Below are 20,730 nucleotides of genomic sequence, written 5' to 3' on the forward strand. Positions count from 1 at the left end.
TACCCTATGAAGCTACTGAAGGAACCCTCCATCAGGATGACATGGCTATCTCACGTGGCTATCTCACCCAAAAATAGATTTTTCGCTTCGCTCAAAATCCGTTTATTGCTAGCCAAGCTGCATCCATAATTAGAAACACAGTTGTTGATAGAAAAAGAAACATCAAATAATGTTGTAGTTGCATGCAATCATTAACTCTGTGTCAAGAAGCCCTTCAGGCCAGTGGCTCAGTTTAACTAGCTTTGTATTCTATGCAGGTTACGGTTTACCGGATATGTATGTGACAACCATCGAGGGACATATCCATGTCAAGAATATAAGAACAAAAATTCATAATAATTCATGAGTCATATATCTTTGTTGTGAGATGACTTATGTATTGTCACAATTACTGGTGTCAGGACTTTCTCTACCTGGCAATGACAGGTAATGTAAATACAGGTACAGTATTTACATAGGTGCTAACATGAGTGTTGTAGCATTATCCTATTTTACTGTTTACAGTACTATACAATAATCTGAATAATTGGAAATATTTTTCCTAAATTTCTTTTCAGATATATAGATATATATATTGGGCATGACCATAGGTAATATTTAACTTTAATTTTCAGCAAAAATATTGAACTTTGGTAGTGGCAAAGATATGCAAGCTCTACACAAGCAGGCTGAAAATAAAACATTCAATATAAAATTACACCAAGGACAGGGCAGTACTGTATCTGATACAAAATGCAAGAAATCTGTGGCTATGAAATGGTCTTTTTATAGGTTTACCGCTATGAATGATTCTCAAAGGAGAAACATTTTGGTTTAGCATTTAAGTAGCGCCAATGACACAAGTTAATAATGATGGCAATAAAAAATCTAGTTGATAGACAGTGATTAAGATAAGCCATTCAAAATCAAAATATTTCTATTTATTTTACAGCATATATCACCATTATCCACTGATAATATGTCTGTATCTTATTTTCATAAGTATTTTACCATATTTGACAATCACTTTTTCATTCTAATCATGAACCGTTTATTGCATTGCAACTGTATTTAATCAACTGCTATTCACACAGTAACAGAAGCCCACAAATGCATCTTTACAAGTACAGAACAAAAGAAAATTTGGTTGTTTCAATAAATCCTTTTCTTTACCAGGAGTGTGCACGTGTCTCATTTAATATTGTTTGCAAAATTAACTGTCTCTAATTATGTTCTATTTGAAAAATAAAGAGAACAGAAAATCTTTTCCTTTAGGAAAGTATCACTAAAGAAACTTAGTTTTCATTCCACAAAACAAATGCAAATACTTTATACTGTACTATATGTAAATGAAGTGTTTTCCATCAGCCATAAGTCTGCGCGCTTATTGATGGCCCATCACTATACATGCACTATTGTAGTGTTTTGTTGTTATTGCTGCTGCACTCATATACTAAATATACTGAATTGTTATGACATCATGACCAACAAATAAATTCTATCCTGACAGGTCTATCTTGCAGTCTGATGCCAATGTATTTATCAGAGGTAGCACCGGAAGCATTAAGAGGAGTAATGGCAGTCCTACTACCTTCTGCAATGTGCTTAGGTCTTCTGTTATCCCAGATTTTGGGACTGGAATTTATATTGGGTAAATACAAAAGACATTCATCATTATTTTCTATTCCACGAAACCTATATGAATTGCACAATACTGTACATTGAAATTAAACTGTTATGTAACAAAACTAATTTGCAGTTGAGGTAATTACTGATATTTTTTTTATTCATTCAAATGATACCAGTTAGTCAATTCAGACTACACAAAAAAAAGTTTTCAAACAACACTTCCACTTTACTTTTATTATTATTTTGTCAGGTACCAGAGAATGTTGGCCATATTTACTTGGAGGCTTTGGAGTGCCAGTTACGATAGCACTACTTTTACAGCCTCTTCTTCCAATTTCACCAGCTTACTGCTATATTGTTTTAGAGGATGAAGGCAGAGGGAAAAAAGGTTAGACACAAAACTCTTTCAAGTGATAAATAAAGCATATCAATATGGAGCTCACATGTTACATAAATTTGCTTTTTATATATCTTGTTTTTTTCTCATAAGGATGACATTATCATTGCCGCTAATAAACTTTAATATTGTTCAAAGACAATAAAATAATTTAATGTATCCCCTTACATCTCTTATTGCTACATTATTTATGTCTCCTTCATACTTGAGAGATTATATTCTGTATACTGTACAGACATATTGTACTTAATATATTGTACCTCTACATCATATAAAACCTAATTTATATGTGTAGTTTATATTTCATTTTATATTTCAAACATATAAGTCAACCTTCATTTGTCTTTCTGTAAAGGCGTAATACCAAATTAATTCAATGATTTCCAGAACTATAATATGCTTATATTTACACAGCACTTCATCAACTTCGAGGTGGTCCGTCCAAGAGTGTTGAGGCTGAAGAAATGGCGTTACATGCCCTCATGATAAAAAATAAGTTCTGTGAACATGGTTTAAGTCTTATGGGCATGATCAAGAATGAAAAGTATCGACTTCCTATGGTTATAGTTATGATTTTCAACATGGGACAGCAGTTCTCAGGGATCAATGCTGTAAGAAACTTGTGTTAATGTTTGTAGAGTTATGTAAACATTGAGTCTGGTCATTACTTGGAATAATAATCACCAAGGAGTGTCAAATGTCACTGGTACATACATCCCAAGAGCAGGCAATGGGTTAGCAACCTGAACATAAAACTCACTTGCTAAAAACAAGAAGGTTAGCACTTTCTGGAGCTAGCCCACTAAGGGGACAGGGAGGCTAAAGAAAATAAAAAATCAAGGGAGGTAGAGAATGACGGCTGTACTTCAAATGTATAGTACTAATTTATTTTGTACAATAAATTGCACTAATAATTAAGGGTAACTATGTACCAAGTATTTTGACCAACTAAAGCAAACTCCATACCATGCATCTTTCAAAGAAGTTTTGATGAAATAACTTGAATAAGGTGTCTGCATAAAACCATACCACTATGTTCTACAAATAATTACCGTCTAATATTTTTTTCTTAATTTAGGTATTTTACTACTCGACACTTATCTTCAGAAGTGCAGGTTTAACCAATAAGGAGAGTCAAGGGGCATCCATCGGAGCAGCTGCTGTGAACTGGATAGTCTCCATCATAGCTATAACACTTATAAGGTATGCTTTATTCCTCTCATGTGCCTTTAAATCATATGAACATTTCCATAGCATTTTCTCTTGAATCAATATTTAGTGAAAGACTAAAGAAGGGATTCTGACAAAGGAAAAACTTATTTCTGGGAGGGGCTGTGTGGTGTCCAAGTACTTTCCTGTGGAAAGCTAGAACAGAAAATCCAAAAGACAAAAAAACACCGAAGAAATATTGTCTTCCCTACTCCAGGGCCAATGTATCAACGTGCTTAACACAAATTAAGCGAGTATAGAAAAACCTAAGAATTCAGGCTTCATTGAATTCATCACAACACCACCTATGCAGAAATATTCAAGACAAACGATGACCCATCACCAAGAGCCAATAATGGTACTGAAGTTATGGGAGGGCACTTGGTTTTAAACGGATTCCCCTATTCATGCCACATCTCCACAGATTACTGGCTTGTCTTCTTTCTCCAACCCTGCTCCAACACCTTACGTTCTGTCTCTGTTTCTATATAAATTGGTATACAGTGCTGTATTTCTGAAACTGTATCCAAAATTATTGTAACTTTTGTTCCACACCACCATCAAGGTAAAATTCAAGGTGTGTTATCTATTTAAAGGTTTGCCCCATCTTAAACATTGTATATGAGTGGAGGCCCTCCCACGCTCCTATGCCCAATGCTGGAATGTTCCCCTGCTTCAAGCTTACAATATGGCCACCGTCATAGCCATACTTGTATTTCTTTGAATAAAAGGCAAATAGAGAGAGAGAACGAACTAATTTTGGAAATACAGTACACCAATTCACATATAAACAAAGATAAAAAAAGAAATACAGAGAGTAAGGGAAAGGGACTGGAGAACACAGGTGGTATGTAGAGATGTGGCATCAGAGGGGAAATTCATTTCAAATCAGGTGCCCTCCCCTAATGCCTGTTTCTCGCTCCGTTAAAAGTATAATACACGCTGAACTGCTATCTTTTACAGTTGGACTGAGGTTCACATGCCTCCTTTTCTTTCGTCAAAAATGACAAATTCGAAGATAATTTGTATTTTTCCTAACCATACAAACCTTAGCTATTTACAAAGGGTTATTACTTTTAGCGTAGCTGAAATGGCGAGCCATTAGAATTTAACGAGGGTGTATTACCCCCGCGCTAGTTAGCGGGGGGGTAGGGGAGTGGTAGCTAGCTACCCCTCCTCCCCCTCACACACAGGTGAATACTCACTTTCACTTAGAGGTAGGACTTGTCTTGGGGGACAGGGCTGGCGGGCAAATATGTGTAAATAGCTAAGGTTTGTATGGTTAGGAAAAATACAAATTATCTTCGAATTTGTCATTTGTTCCGTAACCGAAATACAAACCACGCTATTTACAAAGGGTGACTTATCCCTTAGGAAGGGTGGAAAGTCCCCAGCCATACTGGCTTTGGCTTTACCCGGGGACTCAGAATCCGAGTGAGTCGCACTCGAGAAAAGGAGTCCCTGCACCTCACAAGTTCCTTGCACCGCAAGGAACCATGTGGCCTACGTAAGCTTGTGTGTGAAGGAAGAAGTGTGACCCGTCCTAGGCAGTTGACCTGGAGTTCCAGAAGGAACTCTGGGTTAGGACGTTCCCAATACCACCTCGTCAGGGTATGGGGGACGCGACAGTATTGACTCAATACTCGGAACACAAGGAAGCATGGTTTACCTGCAGAGGTTCGAGGTCAGCTATGCAGAGACCAGGATGCTGCTTCCCCGTAGAGGGGATGATGAAGAAAGAAGTAAGGGCCAGACATACTTCTTTCGTTCATGCAGACTAAAACCTGATAACAATGCCCTCAACCTTCTGCTACCTGTCCAAAAAGGAGCCTGAGGTTAGACCAGCTGTTGTGTAGCCACCACAGAGCGATAGAAAACGTATCGAGACTCCTGTGGGTCACGCCCTGCAGGAAGCGGGCTGCGAAGGTCATCAGACGCTTCCAGACTCCAGCTTGTAGCACCTGCGTCACAGAGTAGTATTACTCGAAGGCGAGGGACGTTGCGATGTATCCAACATCGTGCTGTAGGGCGACGTGACGGGGGAGGGTCTGAAGACAGGTCGAGATGAATGTCCTTGAGTCCGGGCTGAAGAGGTATACTGGTGACTCTCCCCCCATGTCCTCCTTGTGTTCCCAAATCGGCTGCAACTGAGGCCAAACTGCAGCTGTTCCCAGCGCTAACCTCTCGATTCCTGTACTGGCAAGAAAGAGAAGGTCTTGGGACATCAGACACAGAATGGAGACTCAAAATCTTGAATGAATCGGACCGAAGGGTCGGGACCCTCAGATTCTGAGTCTAGCCAACAACTCAGGAGCGAGCCTGAATGTTGCCTTCCCCTCTTCCTTAGAAAGGGGGGGAGTAGTAAGAGACCAAGAAGATTGCTTATACACTGGCCGTGGCCAGAGTGAGCAGAAGACCCAAGGCGGAATACAATCCGAGGCCTGTCATAAAAGGGTCTTGAGAAGATCTCTTAAAGGACTAAAAGTCCGAGCCATGCTCCAAGTTGGAGGTCTTCCTCCGACTAGGGCAGGGACGATCGTAGCTTCGCATGAGCGAGGATAGATCCAGCGGGCAGGAAAAAGTTATTCCTTTAAGCCTGAAGGTCAGGGAAAGGCTGAGCGACAGGCTTCATTGCCAAGAGCGGAAAGGAGTTTCCTCCCGCCGAAAGGCAATAAGACCGTTATTGCTGGAGAAGAGGCCTCACGGGAAGAGGTATATCTCCCACGGCACCAACCACCTTAGACTCTTCACTTTGCCTGGGAGACCCCTGTGGATGACTATCGCAGATGACGCGACCTCCGTACCGCGACTGTAGCGGGTTGTCTCTTCTAGAGGAGGAAGCGTAGTGTCTCCAGGCATGAAGCCGAAGCGACGTCCCGGTTCGGGAGAGATGTCGCAGTGTGGTTGCTTGAGTAGTCTGCGCCGTGGGAGAAGCTCTCCCGGGAGTTCCGTCAGGGGAAGCAGAGGGTCCAGAAACCGTTCTGCGCATAGTCCCAGTGGAGCTCTCCCATTGAAAGGTTGACAGACAACCTGGTTTTGTTGAGACCCATTGTCCGCAGACAAAAAGGAGGGAAGACGCAGGCGTCGAAGTTGTCCCACCATCACCGGAATGCATCTTGCCAGAGTCTCGGGGTCTGAGACTGGGGGGAAAACTAGCGGAAGCTTGAGGTTCCAAGCTGTCGCGATCAGGTCCCCCAGACCAGCACTTGCTGGTTACCCAAGGTCAAAGACCCTTAGGTACACTCTCTCTATGAGGCTCTGCTCGGATAGTCTGAGAGAAACATTCCCCTGCCTGGAAAGAGAGAGCCGATGGTGGAATTGAGAGAATCTCAATCATCCCGGTATCTCTACTGCAAGATGTGAAGGTGTGAAAATGCGTCCCCTGCTGGTTAGCATGAAGTCGACACGCAACGGGGCGACTTGGCAGGAGCGGTAGGATCTGAAGAGGGGCCAGACTAAGGCCCTTAAGCCTGCCTGAATGATGGAGAGGTATCCTTCAGGTCTTGACCATAGGCCTGGACCGGAACATGCCCCCCCCCCCTTTCCTTTGACGAGTCCGAGAACCGCATCAAGAATGTGGGGAAAGGACGAGAATATCCACTACCATCAAGAGGCTCCATAGGTCAACACCCATTGCAGGTTTAATAGTTCCGCTGGTCCCATAGGGCCAGGGAGTCCGGTTAAACATTGCCTGAAGCCACCGGAACTTGGATCGCCCCACATGGAACTTATCCTGAGGCGACCGTTCGGACTATAAACGGGTCAATGAGGAAAGAAGAACTAGGAAACGTTCCAAGGTAGGGCTGAAAACTCTGCTTGACTGAGAACAGGTACTGCGACTCTCCTCAGTCTTGCCACAGTCAACCGAAAGGAAGGCTCGGAGGATGTGGTAACAGAATCTGGCGTCCCCAGGTGGTCACCCATCCAAGTACCGACGTTGCTTAACCTCGCTGGACGGACGAGAAGCGGGGTTTCCAACGTGGTAAGGCGGTTGACTCAATATCATGGCCAGATACTCCAGATGTTGAGGCAGAGGAAGAGAAGGCTCCAAGCAAAATACCATGAGCCCACACTCATGGTCAGCATTCGGAAGCTTTTCCCGGCGCTGAAGAAGGTCGAAACCCGAGCCTACCGGAGTTGACCAGCCCTCCAAACAGCAGAGGAGGCGGAAGTCTGCACCTGAGCGGCCAAGAGGAAGGCAGGGAGAGTTCTCTGGGGAAACAAACCTGCTATGCCACGGCGGGATAGCCACACTGCATCATAAGCAGGAATACTTGCAGTTTAGGCTGAATTCGACGAGCACCTTGGAAGATGGATGGAATGGAAACTGAAAGTACCCGTCCTTCCGATCCAGGGTTAAAGGAGTCCTGTCGCCTCGTTACCAGTCTGATCGATTCTGCTGGTCTACGCTGGCCAAAGTTTGTTCGACAAACTTGATCAGGGCTGAGAGGTCGACTATGGACATCCCCTCTCAGATCCTTCCTTACAAGAAAGGATCGACTGAGGGGGCCGGGGGTGAAGCCGTCGATGATCCTAAGGAAGACCTTCGCCTAAGGTATGGATCATTCTGCCCAACCGGGCAACTCTGCTGATGCTATGGCATAGAGGTTCAGAGACACTGAATTCGCTGACAGAGACGGCAGGCGCGATATCCTTGGCTACTCACAGAGATTGTGCGGGAATGGGCATCGGGAAGCTGTCATTCGGATGAGTAACCTTAAGCATCCTCCCAGCGAAAAAACCTGCAATCCTAGAGTTCGTGAACTCCTTTTAGGACTATGCCCCCCCGGGGGAGTCTCCCGTGCCATCTGTTCCTGACAGGAGGAAACTGCAATTGGACACCTTGTCCCAGTTGTCGTAGCCGATAACTTAGGCCGACGTGGTTGAAAGAAAAGGGAGCTGGAGCCCTGCAGAGTCTGGAGGAAAGCGCCTTGGAGGAGTGAAACCGGAAGTCGATTTACTCCGCACAGCAGATGTTTAAGTCTCTGTCCTTGGGCAAAGACAAAACTCTTCTCAAGGATGGAAGGGTGTCTGAGGTCGTTGACCTCCACAGATGAGACACCCGAAGGAAGCCTTCAGTCAGTGCGTCCAGATGGTACAACATCGAGCTTGTCCGCAAGTAGATACTTAACGACGAAAGGCCAAGGTGCCTGAGCTCGAGAGGAGGAAAGTACCCTTGATCTTCCTGTAGCTTCCTTGAACCAAACCTCGGGCCGTAACCGAGGAGGGAAAGAACCTGGTAAGCTCCCAGAGGAAGAGGTAAGCAGTCACCTCTTGTCCGATGGAGAAATCTTCAACGGAAAGCCCCCCCGCCAAAAATCCTTCCAGGGCGGGAGAAGGAGAGAGTACTCGTGCAGGAGAGGGGACCCTCGAGACCGACCTCTTGGGAACCAACTTCGCCCTGGGGGAAGTCACCACGAAGTCCACTCCTCTCTTTCTCTTCAGCGTAGGAGAGACAGCCGCTGGTTTGTTACCCTGGCCGGTGAGTGCTGGTTTCATAACCCTCATTAACGCCCGTGCCAGCGGATCAAACCATGTCTGCTGCTCCAAGGACACAGAGTCCGAAATCCTCGCTAAGGTGAAAGGGATCGGGCGATCCTTTGGAGAGGACACGACGGTTCCTGCCTGAAAAGAAGGTGGGAAGAATGCTGTACTGACATGTCTTCGTCCTGCACTACCAACCTGTGCTTGGATGGAGGTGATCCCGAGTGCCGCCTAGGAGCACGCGTCCCTGCTGCTACCACCGGCTGTGGAATTCGCCGCGAACTATGGTCGCGCGAGGGCGAACGGTCGCGCAAAGGCGAATGGTCGCGCGGGCGCACAGGCGAGTGGTCGCGCGGGCGCGCAGGCGAGCGGTCGCGAGGGCGCGCAGGCGAGCGATCGCGCGGGCGCGCAGGCGAGCGATCGCGCGGGCGCGCAGGCGAGCGATCGCGCGGGCGCGCAGGCGAGCGATCGCGCGGGCGCGCAGGCGAGCGATCGCGCGGGCGCGCAGGCGAGCGATCGCGCGGGCGCGCAGGCGAATGGGCGTGACGGCGAGGGGTCGTGCTGCCGCGTAGGTGAAGAAGATCGCTGGCGGTAAGCGATGGCGAGCAGCATGTGTAGGTGAATGATCGCGTGATAGGGTGCGATGGTGATCAGCATCCGCAAGAGGGCGAGCGTTCAGGGTTGTGCGATGAGGAGCAGCATGCGTAAGCGGGCAATCGTGCAGGGTTGTGCGATGGCGAGCAGCATGCGCAGGTGAATGATCGCGTGAAAGGGTGCGATGGTGATCAGCATCTGCAGGAGGGCGATCGTTCAGGGTTGTGCGATGAGGAGCAGCATGCGTAAGCGGGCAATCGTTCAGGGTTGTGCGATGGCGAGCAGCATGCGCAGGTGAATGATCGCGTGAAAGGGTGCGATGGTGATCAGCATCTGCAGGAGGGCGATCGTTCAGGGTTGTGCGATGAGGAGCAGCATGCGTAAGCGGGCAATCGTTCAGGGTTGTGCGATGGCGAGCAGCATGCGCAGGTGAATGATCGCGTGAAAGGGTGCGATGGTGATCAGCATCCGCAAGAGGGCGATCGTTCAGGGTTGTGCGATGAGGAGCAGCATGCGTAAGCGGGCAATCGTTCAGGGTTATGCGATGGCGATCAGCATCCGCAGTTGAGGGTCGCGCGATGGCGATCAGCATCCGCAGTTGAGGGTCGCGCGATGGCGATCAGCATCCGCAGTTGAGGGTCGCGCGATGGCGATCAGCGCGCGATGGCGATCAGCATCCGCAGTTGAGGGTCGCGCGATGGCGATCAGCATCTGCAGTTGAGGGTCGCGCGATGGCGATCAGCATCCGCAGTTGAGCTAGTAGCTGGCGAACCATGTTCCTTCAGAAGTGTTGGAGAACGTTGGCGTGCCAGCTGTAACACACGTGGGCGATCCGGAGATCGCTGGCGAGCTGATGATCGCTGACGAGCTGACGATCGCTGGCGAGCTGACGATCGCTGACGAGCTGATGATCGCTGACGAGCTGATGATCGCTGACGAGCAGAAGGCTACGCGTGGAAGCCTGCGCAAAGAAGAGTCCTTGACCCCGACCTGAACCGAAGTTCTAGATCGCGAGGGCGAACGTGGGCGCACAGGGCACGTAACAGGAACCGCAGGGAAGATCATCTTGAAAGCGCTGACGAACAGGAGAGCGCTGACGAACAGAAGGGCGCGCAGGGAAACCCTGACACGCAAGGGAAGAACCCCCGTGGGGGCAACCCTTTGCCCCGAAGGGATCGTTGTCCGCCGGGAGACTGATGTCCGTCGGAAGACCGCTGTCCGTCGGGAAGACCGTTGTCCGTCGGGAAGACCGTTGCCCGTCGGGAGACGAGATTAGACTGCTGTCCATCTGCACCAAGACGGAAGATCGAGAAAAAGAAGTTGTAGGCTGCAAACGGAGATTCAAAAAGGCGCCTCAAGCACCCTTATAGGGAGATGAGAGGCCCTTACGACGAGGCGGACGGAGGGCCTTACGGCGAGGGAGGCCAACAGCAACAGCAACAGAAGAAACCTCCGAAGAGGAGTCTCTATGAGTGTACTCTCTCGCGAACGACAGAGAAACACTTCGTGGAAGAGACTGGTCAGCCAGTGACCTAAAAGGGGCAATCCTCCGAAGAGGAGCCCCTGCAGTTGCCCAGCCCCTTGAGCGAAACTGCAGGTGCGACCGCTCAGCACCAAGAGCATAGTCGCACGAAAAAAAGGCAAGAGAAGAACCCCCCAAAAGAGGAAAAGCTCAAGCCTGGACAGGAAAAAACTTCCCTCGGAAGGAAAGTTATCCGCCCAAGGAGGCAAGCCTCCTGACTGTTCTAAAATGAACTGGAGAGCTGTCCGTCGACACGGGAGTACTACCAGTAGAAGGAGACACGCCCCTGACGACAATACAAGGGGGGAGGCAGCAACAGCCGAATCCCCAGGACTCAACCAGACAGCTCACACCGTTGCTATATTACAGAAACGAACTAGATCGGTAACTGTAAAAAAGTAAAACAAATAATATTAGTACACATTCATTCCCCCGGGAAGGCTCCGAAGAGGAATCCCGAGGAAAAGGAACAAGAATTACACAACAGGCACGTGCCCTCACAACCACTTACACTCGCGGAAGGAGAGCTGTAACCAAAACAGAATTATAACAATTATAACTATGTAACTATGTAATTATGTAATTTAAAAAAAAGAATGAACACTAAAGAAAAAACGAAAACCCCGAAAGGAATCGTTCTACAAGCTGAAAAATTAACAACTACAATTAGATTCATAAACTAATTGAGACAAAATGTACGGCGTAGCAACCCCACCCACACGGGAAGGAAGCTACAAGGGCGTAGTAAAACATAGTAAAAGGGTGAACGACCTCCAGAGAGAGAGAGAGAGAGAAAGACCGAAGTCAAACTCGATCGCAACCCATAAAATTAGGCCGTGGTGGCCTAACTGCCGAGGCCTCCACGTAGATATCGTACACTACACACACACATCTGAAAAGGAAACTTACTTATTTCTATACTCAAATATATATACAAACATGAAAACATGTTTACATATATATTGAGTAAAAGAAAAGTAAGCGATTAAGTAAAGACAAAACAGACAATGGCTGCCAAGCGAGGACGAAGACAGAGACGTCTGTCACAGTCCGAGCCAAAAGTGAAAGTGAGTATTCACCTGTGTGTGAGGGGGAGGAGGGGTAGCTAGCTACCACTCCCCTACCCCCCCGCTAACTAGCGCGGGGGTAATACACCCTCGTTAAATTCTAATGGCTCGCCATTTCAGCTACGCTAAAAGTAATAACCCTTTGTAAATAGCGTGGTTTGTATTTCGGTTACGGAACAATCCTCTTTTGGGGTGAATATGCTGTGTGGTCTCCAAGAAATAATACAAGAGAAGCACTGGAGTAGGCTAACCGACACACATCTCCAACCAAGTAAACAATTAGTTAGTGCTTATCCAGTGAGCATAAAATAACAGGTTGATATTCAACTCAATAGAAAAGATCCCTGGGAAAGGAGATAGATGCCCATCATGGTCATTCAGTTGAGGTGCTAGGAAGAGAGGTTTCCTCTTTAGTCATGTTACCTCCTATAGGGGCCACGAACATGATGAGCACCATTCACATATGGTCATTTTATATTAAAAGGAGGAGATTAACCACCCCAAAGAGCTGCCCCAAATAAATTTAGGAAGAAAAAAATATTAAAAAATAAAATAAAATATGCAGTAAATATAAGGGATAAAAAAATGTAATAAATAAATATATTAATCTATAAAACGTGTTCCTTAAAAAAGTTATAATCTTAATAACAGAGAAATTCTCGGTCTGATAAAGGTCAATAAAACTTTTCTCACCAAAACATAAGTCTCCTCTTTTAAAAACTATTCAATCGCTAAAAATATGTTTTGGTGTACCGCTTGGATTTCTTTCAGGTTGTATCTCCTAAATACTCTGTCCACAACAATTTGTAAACCTATGTATGTCTTGAAACTGTATACCTGTGCTGTATTAGAAAAAATTGCTCATGAGGAAGATATTTTATAACATTGTGGGATCTAAAGAAGAAGAGAAGATCAGCTTTTTTGAAGAGGGAGGTCATTAGAATATGGGTAACCAATGTAGAAAGGGGCTTCTTGATCTGGGTATTTTGAAATAAACTACTATCTGTAATTTCTGCAGATATGGATCTTTGCAGGTATACATGCAGGATAGATACTGGGCAAAGGTTGACATCCCTTGACTGTAAAGCCATGATACTGTATAAAGAGGATCCTACCTCTGGAGAGGCTTTTCATTTTTTCGTTAAAAATAGGTTAGAAGTCAGAGTCAGAGGCAGCCAGGAGTGATGGTAACAATCTCCTGTTCATTATATAATACTGCAAGTTCAGTGACTCTTGCTTCCAAAAATAAAGCTATTAGAAAAATAACATTCTAAAGTAACTCTGAGAGAAACAATAGAATTATCTAACCTAGTAAAAAATTCAAGTACTATTGGAAGAATAAGACACTGAAGGCATTGGCCGAGATGGTCTTTGTAAAGCAAACAAGTGTGTAACCTTGTAAAATATGTCCAATTCAAAATCCAGGTTAAAAGCTTGCTTGAGAGGTTCTAGCTATGTAGATGTGTATGAGATTTTTGATGGCTGAAGCTTCCTTTCTTCAATAAGGTGGACTAAGAAGTCCAGGGTTATCTGAAATGGGGACCTATCCCTATGGAAGGTCATTCATGATTTCTATAATTCTCCTTATTTGTGGGGCTTAGGTAACAGAGATAGGCTTGAAAAGCAAGAATCCGTGAAAAGTTTCTACTTCTACCCTAGAGTGGTTAATTCCTAACCTACCAGCTGTTACTCATTACCTATTTGCAGTCGACTAACCTACTAAGCAACCCACTATGCTGCCTATTATTGATTTTATTTCATTTCTATAAGAGTATAAGTATTGTGTTAATGAATTAACACATTTCAATAAGTGTACAGTTTATGTATACAGATGTACAGTACTAAGTACGCGGCAAGACTTCGGTAAACGAGTCATCGCCACACTTATACAGTATGTACATGTAATACATACAGTAACATGCTCATATCTAACAACACTTGCTTATACTGTAGTGTATATTACTGTACTGTAATATATATACTACAATATCACTACAGTACAGTACAGCTTAATTAGCTAAGGTAACACTTGTAAGCGATTGCTGTTTTCAGCAGGTCGACTTAAACCATTCAAATTCACAGTACAAGTAGCCTATACAGTATTTACCACACTACTGTAAAGTACGGTATTTCGTACAGTATACAGTCGAGTGACAACTGTCTAGTAGTTATTATAACAATAAAACTCATATACAAGGAGTACAATAACACAATAAAAATTAAAAGAAAAAGTATCAGTACAACACCACTAACCGTTTATGTACAAAATTCTACAGAGTAAGTCTGAAGGATGAGGCAACTCTTGAGCTGTTAACTGTTTGGTGCATGGGGTAGCATAATTTATGTATCAAATTTTATACTACAATCACTATAAACACATTGAATATGAACAAGTTTTTTACATCACAATGTGATTCTACACAAAAATAACTGAAGCAGGAGATGCACACATAATTAGAGATGATGCGAGATTGCGGCAGAGTCAGTAAGAGATGGGATGTTGTGTTGAGTGGAGAGGGAAACAGCACAAACCATGCTGGGTGCAAAGGAGTGCGGTCGGTTTGAAATCATCAGGCAGCAAGGTTACTTATCGCGAAACCGAATACAGTACATACGTGATCTTTTATTTAATAAGTTATACAGTTCTCTATCACAAATGACCGAATCCGCGAAGAGAGAACCTGTGAATAATGAGGGCCGGCTGTATATCCAACCAATCCTGATGGTCCATTTCAGGATCATCAATCAAATGGAAACTGATGAGATTCTTGCTTGGACTCAAAAGCAACAGTTCCCTCTTGACAAAAGGAAAGATGCAATTTCATCATTTCTTTAATTTTGAAGCAGTAGGGAAAGTGTTGCTTCAGCCCAGTAGGCTGAGACTTCCTTCCAATCATAAGCTTCAATGACTACAACAGCTTGCACAATGAGGTAACTTACCATTAAACAAAAGAATTAATGCCTTGAGAAAAACTTACCCAGCTTGACAGGCAAGTTAAAGCTGATGAACTTACACAAAAATATCACCCCTTTCTATACCACATAAAATAAGATACAAAACCCATTGAATAAATAACAAAATTAAAGGAAATTTCAATGAATACTCACTGTATAAACACAAGGGGGGCTGGTACAGCAAGCTCCTGAAACATGAAAATTATCAGCAAAATAGCATTACAAAAACAAAAAACAAAAGGGTACTGTAATTATAAATGAATTCGGGAATGAAATATATATAAATTAAATGGCAAGGCTGTATCCCAAGATCATTATTACAGTACAGTATTATACTATGCAATACTAATAAATATCTCAACCAACCATCTTATTCAATAAAACACTGCAGCTCCTTAATAATTCAAAAATTGGATCCTCTCCTAATAGACAACTGTGTTGCTTATGTGTTGGAGGACTGAAGAATGAGTGATACTAAGCATTATTTGTGTATGGGATTGTGTAGTGGGAGTCTCTCAATCTCATACAAGACAACATGGTGCAGCTCAAATTTAATTCAGATTATTGTAATGACGTAATGTAAACTAATATTAACTCAAATCACTACTTGATTCAACTTTAAACCTTACAGTGAATCATTACTAATTTAAACAAACTCTTTTTAGTCAAGAATCAAGTCCAATAAATAGGAAGTCCGGGGCAATTACCACTACACTGCTTCCAAAAAGAATAACAATTACATGAAACTACGAAAAGAACTAGGAATTACATAAATACATTTTTCATTCAGGTAGCATACACATATACCAAATTCTATTATAAAAATTGCGTTCCCAACTTAATCCTTTGTAAAGCCCACAAAATGATTCAACACTTTATGCTAAATATGCGACTAATAAGATCTCAAAATAGCGAAACTCATTACTGAGGCTACAAAGCTTAATCGAACACACTTGAAAATTACACCTTGCTTACTTGAGGGGGAATTGTAAACGCCTAAGTTGCAAAGACCACTGACAAAGAAGGGTTTGAATAAATCAAATAACTAATTCAAGAGTCAAATATGAAAGGGCTGGAAATACTGCAGAAAACCTTAACAAGGTCGTTAACGACCGAGCCGGTAGTTATCCACCTGTTAGTGGTGGGGGACTGCCGGTCGATAGCTACTGAATACCTTCAATTGGATTCTAGCTAGGACTATTTTTAGGGGGCGGTGACGGAGGGAAGATTTGTGTAAAGAATTCGGTTTTGTATGTTAGGAAAAATACAAACTCTGTTATAAGTTTGTCATTTGTTCCTACACTAGATACAAACTCTCATTCTTTACTATAGGAGACTTAGTCTTGAGGTCAGGGTGGTCGAGGAGTTCCCTATTCCTAGGGAAGATAGTCCTCAGACTAGACTATTCTGACGAAAAAATCTCCCGTTAAAGTTTTCTTCGTAGATCCCCATAATCTTAGCACGACTGAAAGTCTGTAATTATGCGGAAACAAATGTTTCAGGATGAAGAGGGTCGGGAACATTCGACTCGGACCCTTTCATACTTAGGATTCCCCCAACCTTGAAAAGGGGAACCCTCGTGACTACGAGTATAACTTATACCCTGTGAGAGGAGTCAGATGGGTTTCATACCTTATTTCCATTGGCGAGTCCAGCTGAAACTGGTTATAGACTAGGATACCCAGATGGGAGGAAGAAGGAAGCACAGAAGATAGATGGATGTCCTTCTAAAAACCTAGTGTAACACAGAATCCTCGACCAATGGCTACTGTCCCCTGAAAGGGCGTAAGGTAGCTACAGCACCTGTTGACCTGCCACAATAGGCCCTATAGAAAAGGTGTTTAGAGACCTATGTGTCACATCTGTTAAATAGTGAGTGGTGAATGTAGATTGGCGTTCCCAGACTCCAGCTCTTAAGACTTGGGAGACTGAAAATTTTTTCTTAAATGCCAGTGAGGCAGCCACTCACCTAACTTGATGGGCTTTGGTTGAGCTGCCTCTGGATCTCCATGAATGGCTCTCGCAATAACTTTCTTGAGCCAGAAAGAGATGGTGTTGCGAGAGATTCTCTTCTTTACCTTGTTAGTACTGAGAAAGAGATGACGGAGGCGTGGTCTGAAAGGTCTGGTGCGCTTGAGGTATTTCCTTAGCGCCCTGACTGGGCACAGTAGCAATTGGTCAGTATCCTGTGTTACCTTACTGAGGCTGGAAAATTGAAATTCTCCAAACCGCTCATCGGCCAATGAAGGATTCTGAGTTTTGGCCACAAAGCCTGCCACGAAGTTGAGCAAGAATTCCCCCCATCCTCTAGAATGGGTGACTTCGTAGGATAGACCATGTAGTTCACTAACCCTTTTTGCCGAGGCCAGAGCTACTAGGAAAAGAAAATGGTCTTAAGGGTTAGGAAGTAGTCAGAGGTCCTATTTAAGGGCTCATAGGGTGGACCCTTCAAGGAACGTAAGACCAGGGACACGTCCCAAGGTGGTGGTCTAATCTCAATTGGGGGGCAAGATCTCTCAAAACCTCAAATCAGCAAGGTGATATCTTCTGAGGTGGAAAGGTTAACCCCTCTCAGTCTACAGATGAGGCTTAAGGCTGAACGATAGCCTTTAATTGCCGAGACTGAGAGGAGTTTTTCCTTCCTGAGGTACACAAGGAAGTCTGCCACTAATGGAAGAGAGGGATCAAGTGGAGACACGCCTCGCCCTCTACACCATGCTGCACTCTCCATCTTGCTTGGTAGAGGTTTGTGGAAGATTGGCGCAGGTGCCTGGACATGTGCTCAGCCACCTTCCCTGAAAAGCCTCTGCTTCTGAGGAGTGACTGGACAGCCTCCAGGCGTGAAGCTTCAGGAAGGGGATTCTCCCGTGGGGAGCACCACTGTGTGGCTGTGTTAGCAGAAGGGGTTCTGGAGGCAGAAACCTTGGAACTTGAACCAGCAGGGAAAGAGGGTCTGCATACCATTCTCTGCTTGGCCATGCTGGAGCTATTAGGGTTAGCTTGCAGTTTCAGGAGGTCCTGAGTTTGTTGATCACCCTTCTGAGTAGGCAAAAGGGTGGAAAGGAATATGCGTCCAGGTTGTCCCAAGAATGTTGAAGGGCGTCCTGGATCACTGCCTGATGGTCTGGAACTGGGGACCCGTAGCGGGGAAGTTTCGCATTCAGAGAAGTGGCGAACAGGTCTATTGTGGGGAAACCCCACAAAGCTATTACTGTCTTCGCTACTCGAGAATCCAAAGACCATTCGCCAAACACTTAGTGATGCCTGCTCAGTTGATCCGCCACAATGTTTCTCCGGCCCAGAATAAACCTGGCTGTGAGAGAAATGTTGTGACCTTCCGCCCACTGGCAAATCTGGACTGCTGGCAGACAGAGGTCTCTTGCCAGAGTACCCCCTTGTTTGTTGATGTACGAGACGGCTGTGGAGTTGTCGCTCATCAGCACCACCTCTCGTCCTTGCAGATCTTTTACAAAGTATTTTAGGCCTTTCCAGGCTGCTAATAATTCCAGGTGATTTATATAGAGAGTTTGTTCTATCGGAGACCAAACTCCTGATGCTAATTTCGGCCTAGGTGGGAACCCCAGCCCTGTAGCGATGCGTCCGAAAAGAGTTTTAACTTCAGACTGGGGCTTTGGAGGGGAATGACCTTTTGGGTATTCTCTCTGAGTGATCACCAATGAAGATCTTGTATCACCAGAGCTGGAACCTCCACTGATAAGAATGGGGAATCGATCTTTTGAGACCAATGGGTCTTCAGATGCCCCTGGAGACTTCTCATTCTTGATCTTCTGCCTGGAACTAGTTTTTCCATGGAGGAAAGTAGGCCTAGAATTCTCTGCCATGACTTGGCTGTAGGAGGCAGTGGAGACAAGAGTTGGGCGATGGATTGTTCCAGTCTTCGAAGTCTGTCTTCCGAAAAGAACACACTCCCTACCTGGGTGTTGATGGACATACCCAGATAGTTTAAGACTTGGGTTGGAATAAGCAAGACTTCTCTGCGTTTACAAGGATCCCCAGGTCCTTGCAAAGGTCTAGAAGTCTTCTCAGGTGATCCAGAGCTAGCTCCCTGGACGAGGCCAGGAGTAGCCAATCGTCTAGGTATCTTAGCAGATGTATCCCGTGCTTGTGAGCCCACGAGGAAACGAGTTCGAAAACCCTCGTAAAGACCTGTGGGGCGGTCGAGAGGCTGAAGCATAGGACTTTGAACTCGAAGATTCGACCCTGAACCAGAAAGCGCAGGAATTTCCGATATGCGCGATGGATCGGCACTTGGAAATATGCGTCTTTTAAGTCCACAGATGCCATAAAGTCTCCTGGACGCACCGCTTGGGTCATGGAGGCTGCTGTCTCCATTTTGGATGGAGTTTGCTTCACAAACTGATTCAAGGTAGAGAGATCGATTACTGGCTTTTTCTACCAAAAGAGGCGACTGAAAAACCCCGGGGAGGTGTTGGAGACCTCTTGTATGGTGCCGTTTAGAAGCATGCTCTGGATTTCCCGAGCTAGGGCTTGCGGTTTCCTGGGATCTCGAGGGACCTGAGAGGACGAGATCGGGGGAGGAATTAGAGGAGGAGGAGAGCCTATGAAGGGGATGTGGTACCCCCAACGAAGCCCCTTGATGGTCCATTGCATGGCCCCCATAGCCTTCCACCTCCTCCAACTCCCCTGCAGGCACCCCCCTACGCACTGTGAGGGGGGAGCCGTAACCCTATTTCCGTCTAGGGTTCCTGCCTCTGCCTTTAGCCTTGGGAGGAGCCGACTTTCCTCTGCCCATAGGTTTGGCTATAAAAGAGGGGCAGCTCAGGCTCTTGGCTGGGAGTGGAGTTGCGGTTGTGATTTTGGGTTGTGGAGCTGGCTGCTGTTGCATTGTGCGAAGGGAGGCAGCCTTTTGCATTGCGGTGTACTGCGTCTCTTTCCTCCACGTATCTAAGGCAGAGGAAACTGCCTGTTTAGAAAAGAGGAGAGGTTGCAGAAGGTCCGAGTTTCTCATATCTGACTTCTCGGCCTTACCGATGCTCCTATGAAGTCTGGAAACCACTGATTCCCTCCTTTTGAGGATCCAATTGCCCCACATGGTTGCAGTTGTAGCAGTTAGGAAGTCCATTGTCTTAGCCCCAGCAGCTAGGACTTCCTGCAGGGACTGCATGGAGTTTTGGTTTGATAGGTCTTCGTGACTCGCTGGGTAGCCGACTGTGCCTGACCACGTATCAAATCAGGATAATGCCTCCAGAAGGGACATTGACGCTGCTTCCATTGCCGAGGCTTCTGTGGCAGTGAAGGAGACTGGGAGAGAGGTCTCTCTCTCTGAAGAGCAGCCAGGTGTGAGCCTTGCTGTGAGGGGATCCAGGGTCAGAGGAGAAGGGTTGGCCGTCTCTGACTTTGTAAAAGTGCTTTTGCCTCGAAAACGGGAATTGTAGAAGTTTGTGGGATCATTGAGACTTCAAGGAACCCATTTCCCTCGAGACCGCCTGCGAGACCTTCCTCAGACGGCCTACAGTGTGAATAGACCAGGGAAGTTCGATTCTGGTCTAAGGGTTTGGAGGAGGACGACATAGTCTGTCTAAAGCTGGAGCGTCGGTATGTCGAAGCCTGAGATATTACACATAGTTCTTAGAGCCCTCAGATAGGAGGACTCTAAGTCCTTTGATGGTTGCTCTTCCGAGGAATCTTCCAGTTGCACTAATTCCTTGCGAGGAAGGGCGATAGAAGTCCGAATGTCTGGAGGTAACGGCGAAGTAGGATACTCCATTGCCGTTGTTCCAAGGGAAGGCTGAGCGCTGGCTAATGCCGCCACGAGCGCCTGATCTTGCCTGGAAGTCGATGGTCTAGGCGTAGGTGACCGAATTATCGGTACTGTCTTGGTAAGAGGTAGCTTTGATTGGCGGTCTGGCCTT

At 45.5% G+C, this 20,730-nt stretch overlaps 1 protein-coding gene across 1 annotated transcript in view; it reads left to right on the top strand.

The window, feature by feature from the left end:
- LOC137633192 (solute carrier family 2, facilitated glucose transporter member 5-like) overlaps window positions 1-20,730 on the top strand; it is an 82,923-nt gene that overhangs the window by 49,206 nt on the left and 12,987 nt on the right. Inside the window, exons 5-8 of the mRNA XM_068365347.1 lie at window positions 1,490-1,630; window positions 1,859-1,996; window positions 2,420-2,616; window positions 3,084-3,208. Coding sequence (XP_068221448.1) covers window positions 1,490-1,630; window positions 1,859-1,996; window positions 2,420-2,616; window positions 3,084-3,208 — 601 coding nt within the window. The remainder of the gene's footprint in view (window positions 1-1,489; window positions 1,631-1,858; window positions 1,997-2,419; window positions 2,617-3,083; window positions 3,209-20,730) is intronic.

The sequence above is a fragment of the Palaemon carinicauda genome, chromosome 42 (genome assembly GCF_036898095.1).
Source record: "Palaemon carinicauda isolate YSFRI2023 chromosome 42, ASM3689809v2, whole genome shotgun sequence".
In the NCBI taxonomy this organism is placed as follows: Eukaryota; Metazoa; Arthropoda; class Malacostraca; order Decapoda; family Palaemonidae; genus Palaemon; species Palaemon carinicauda.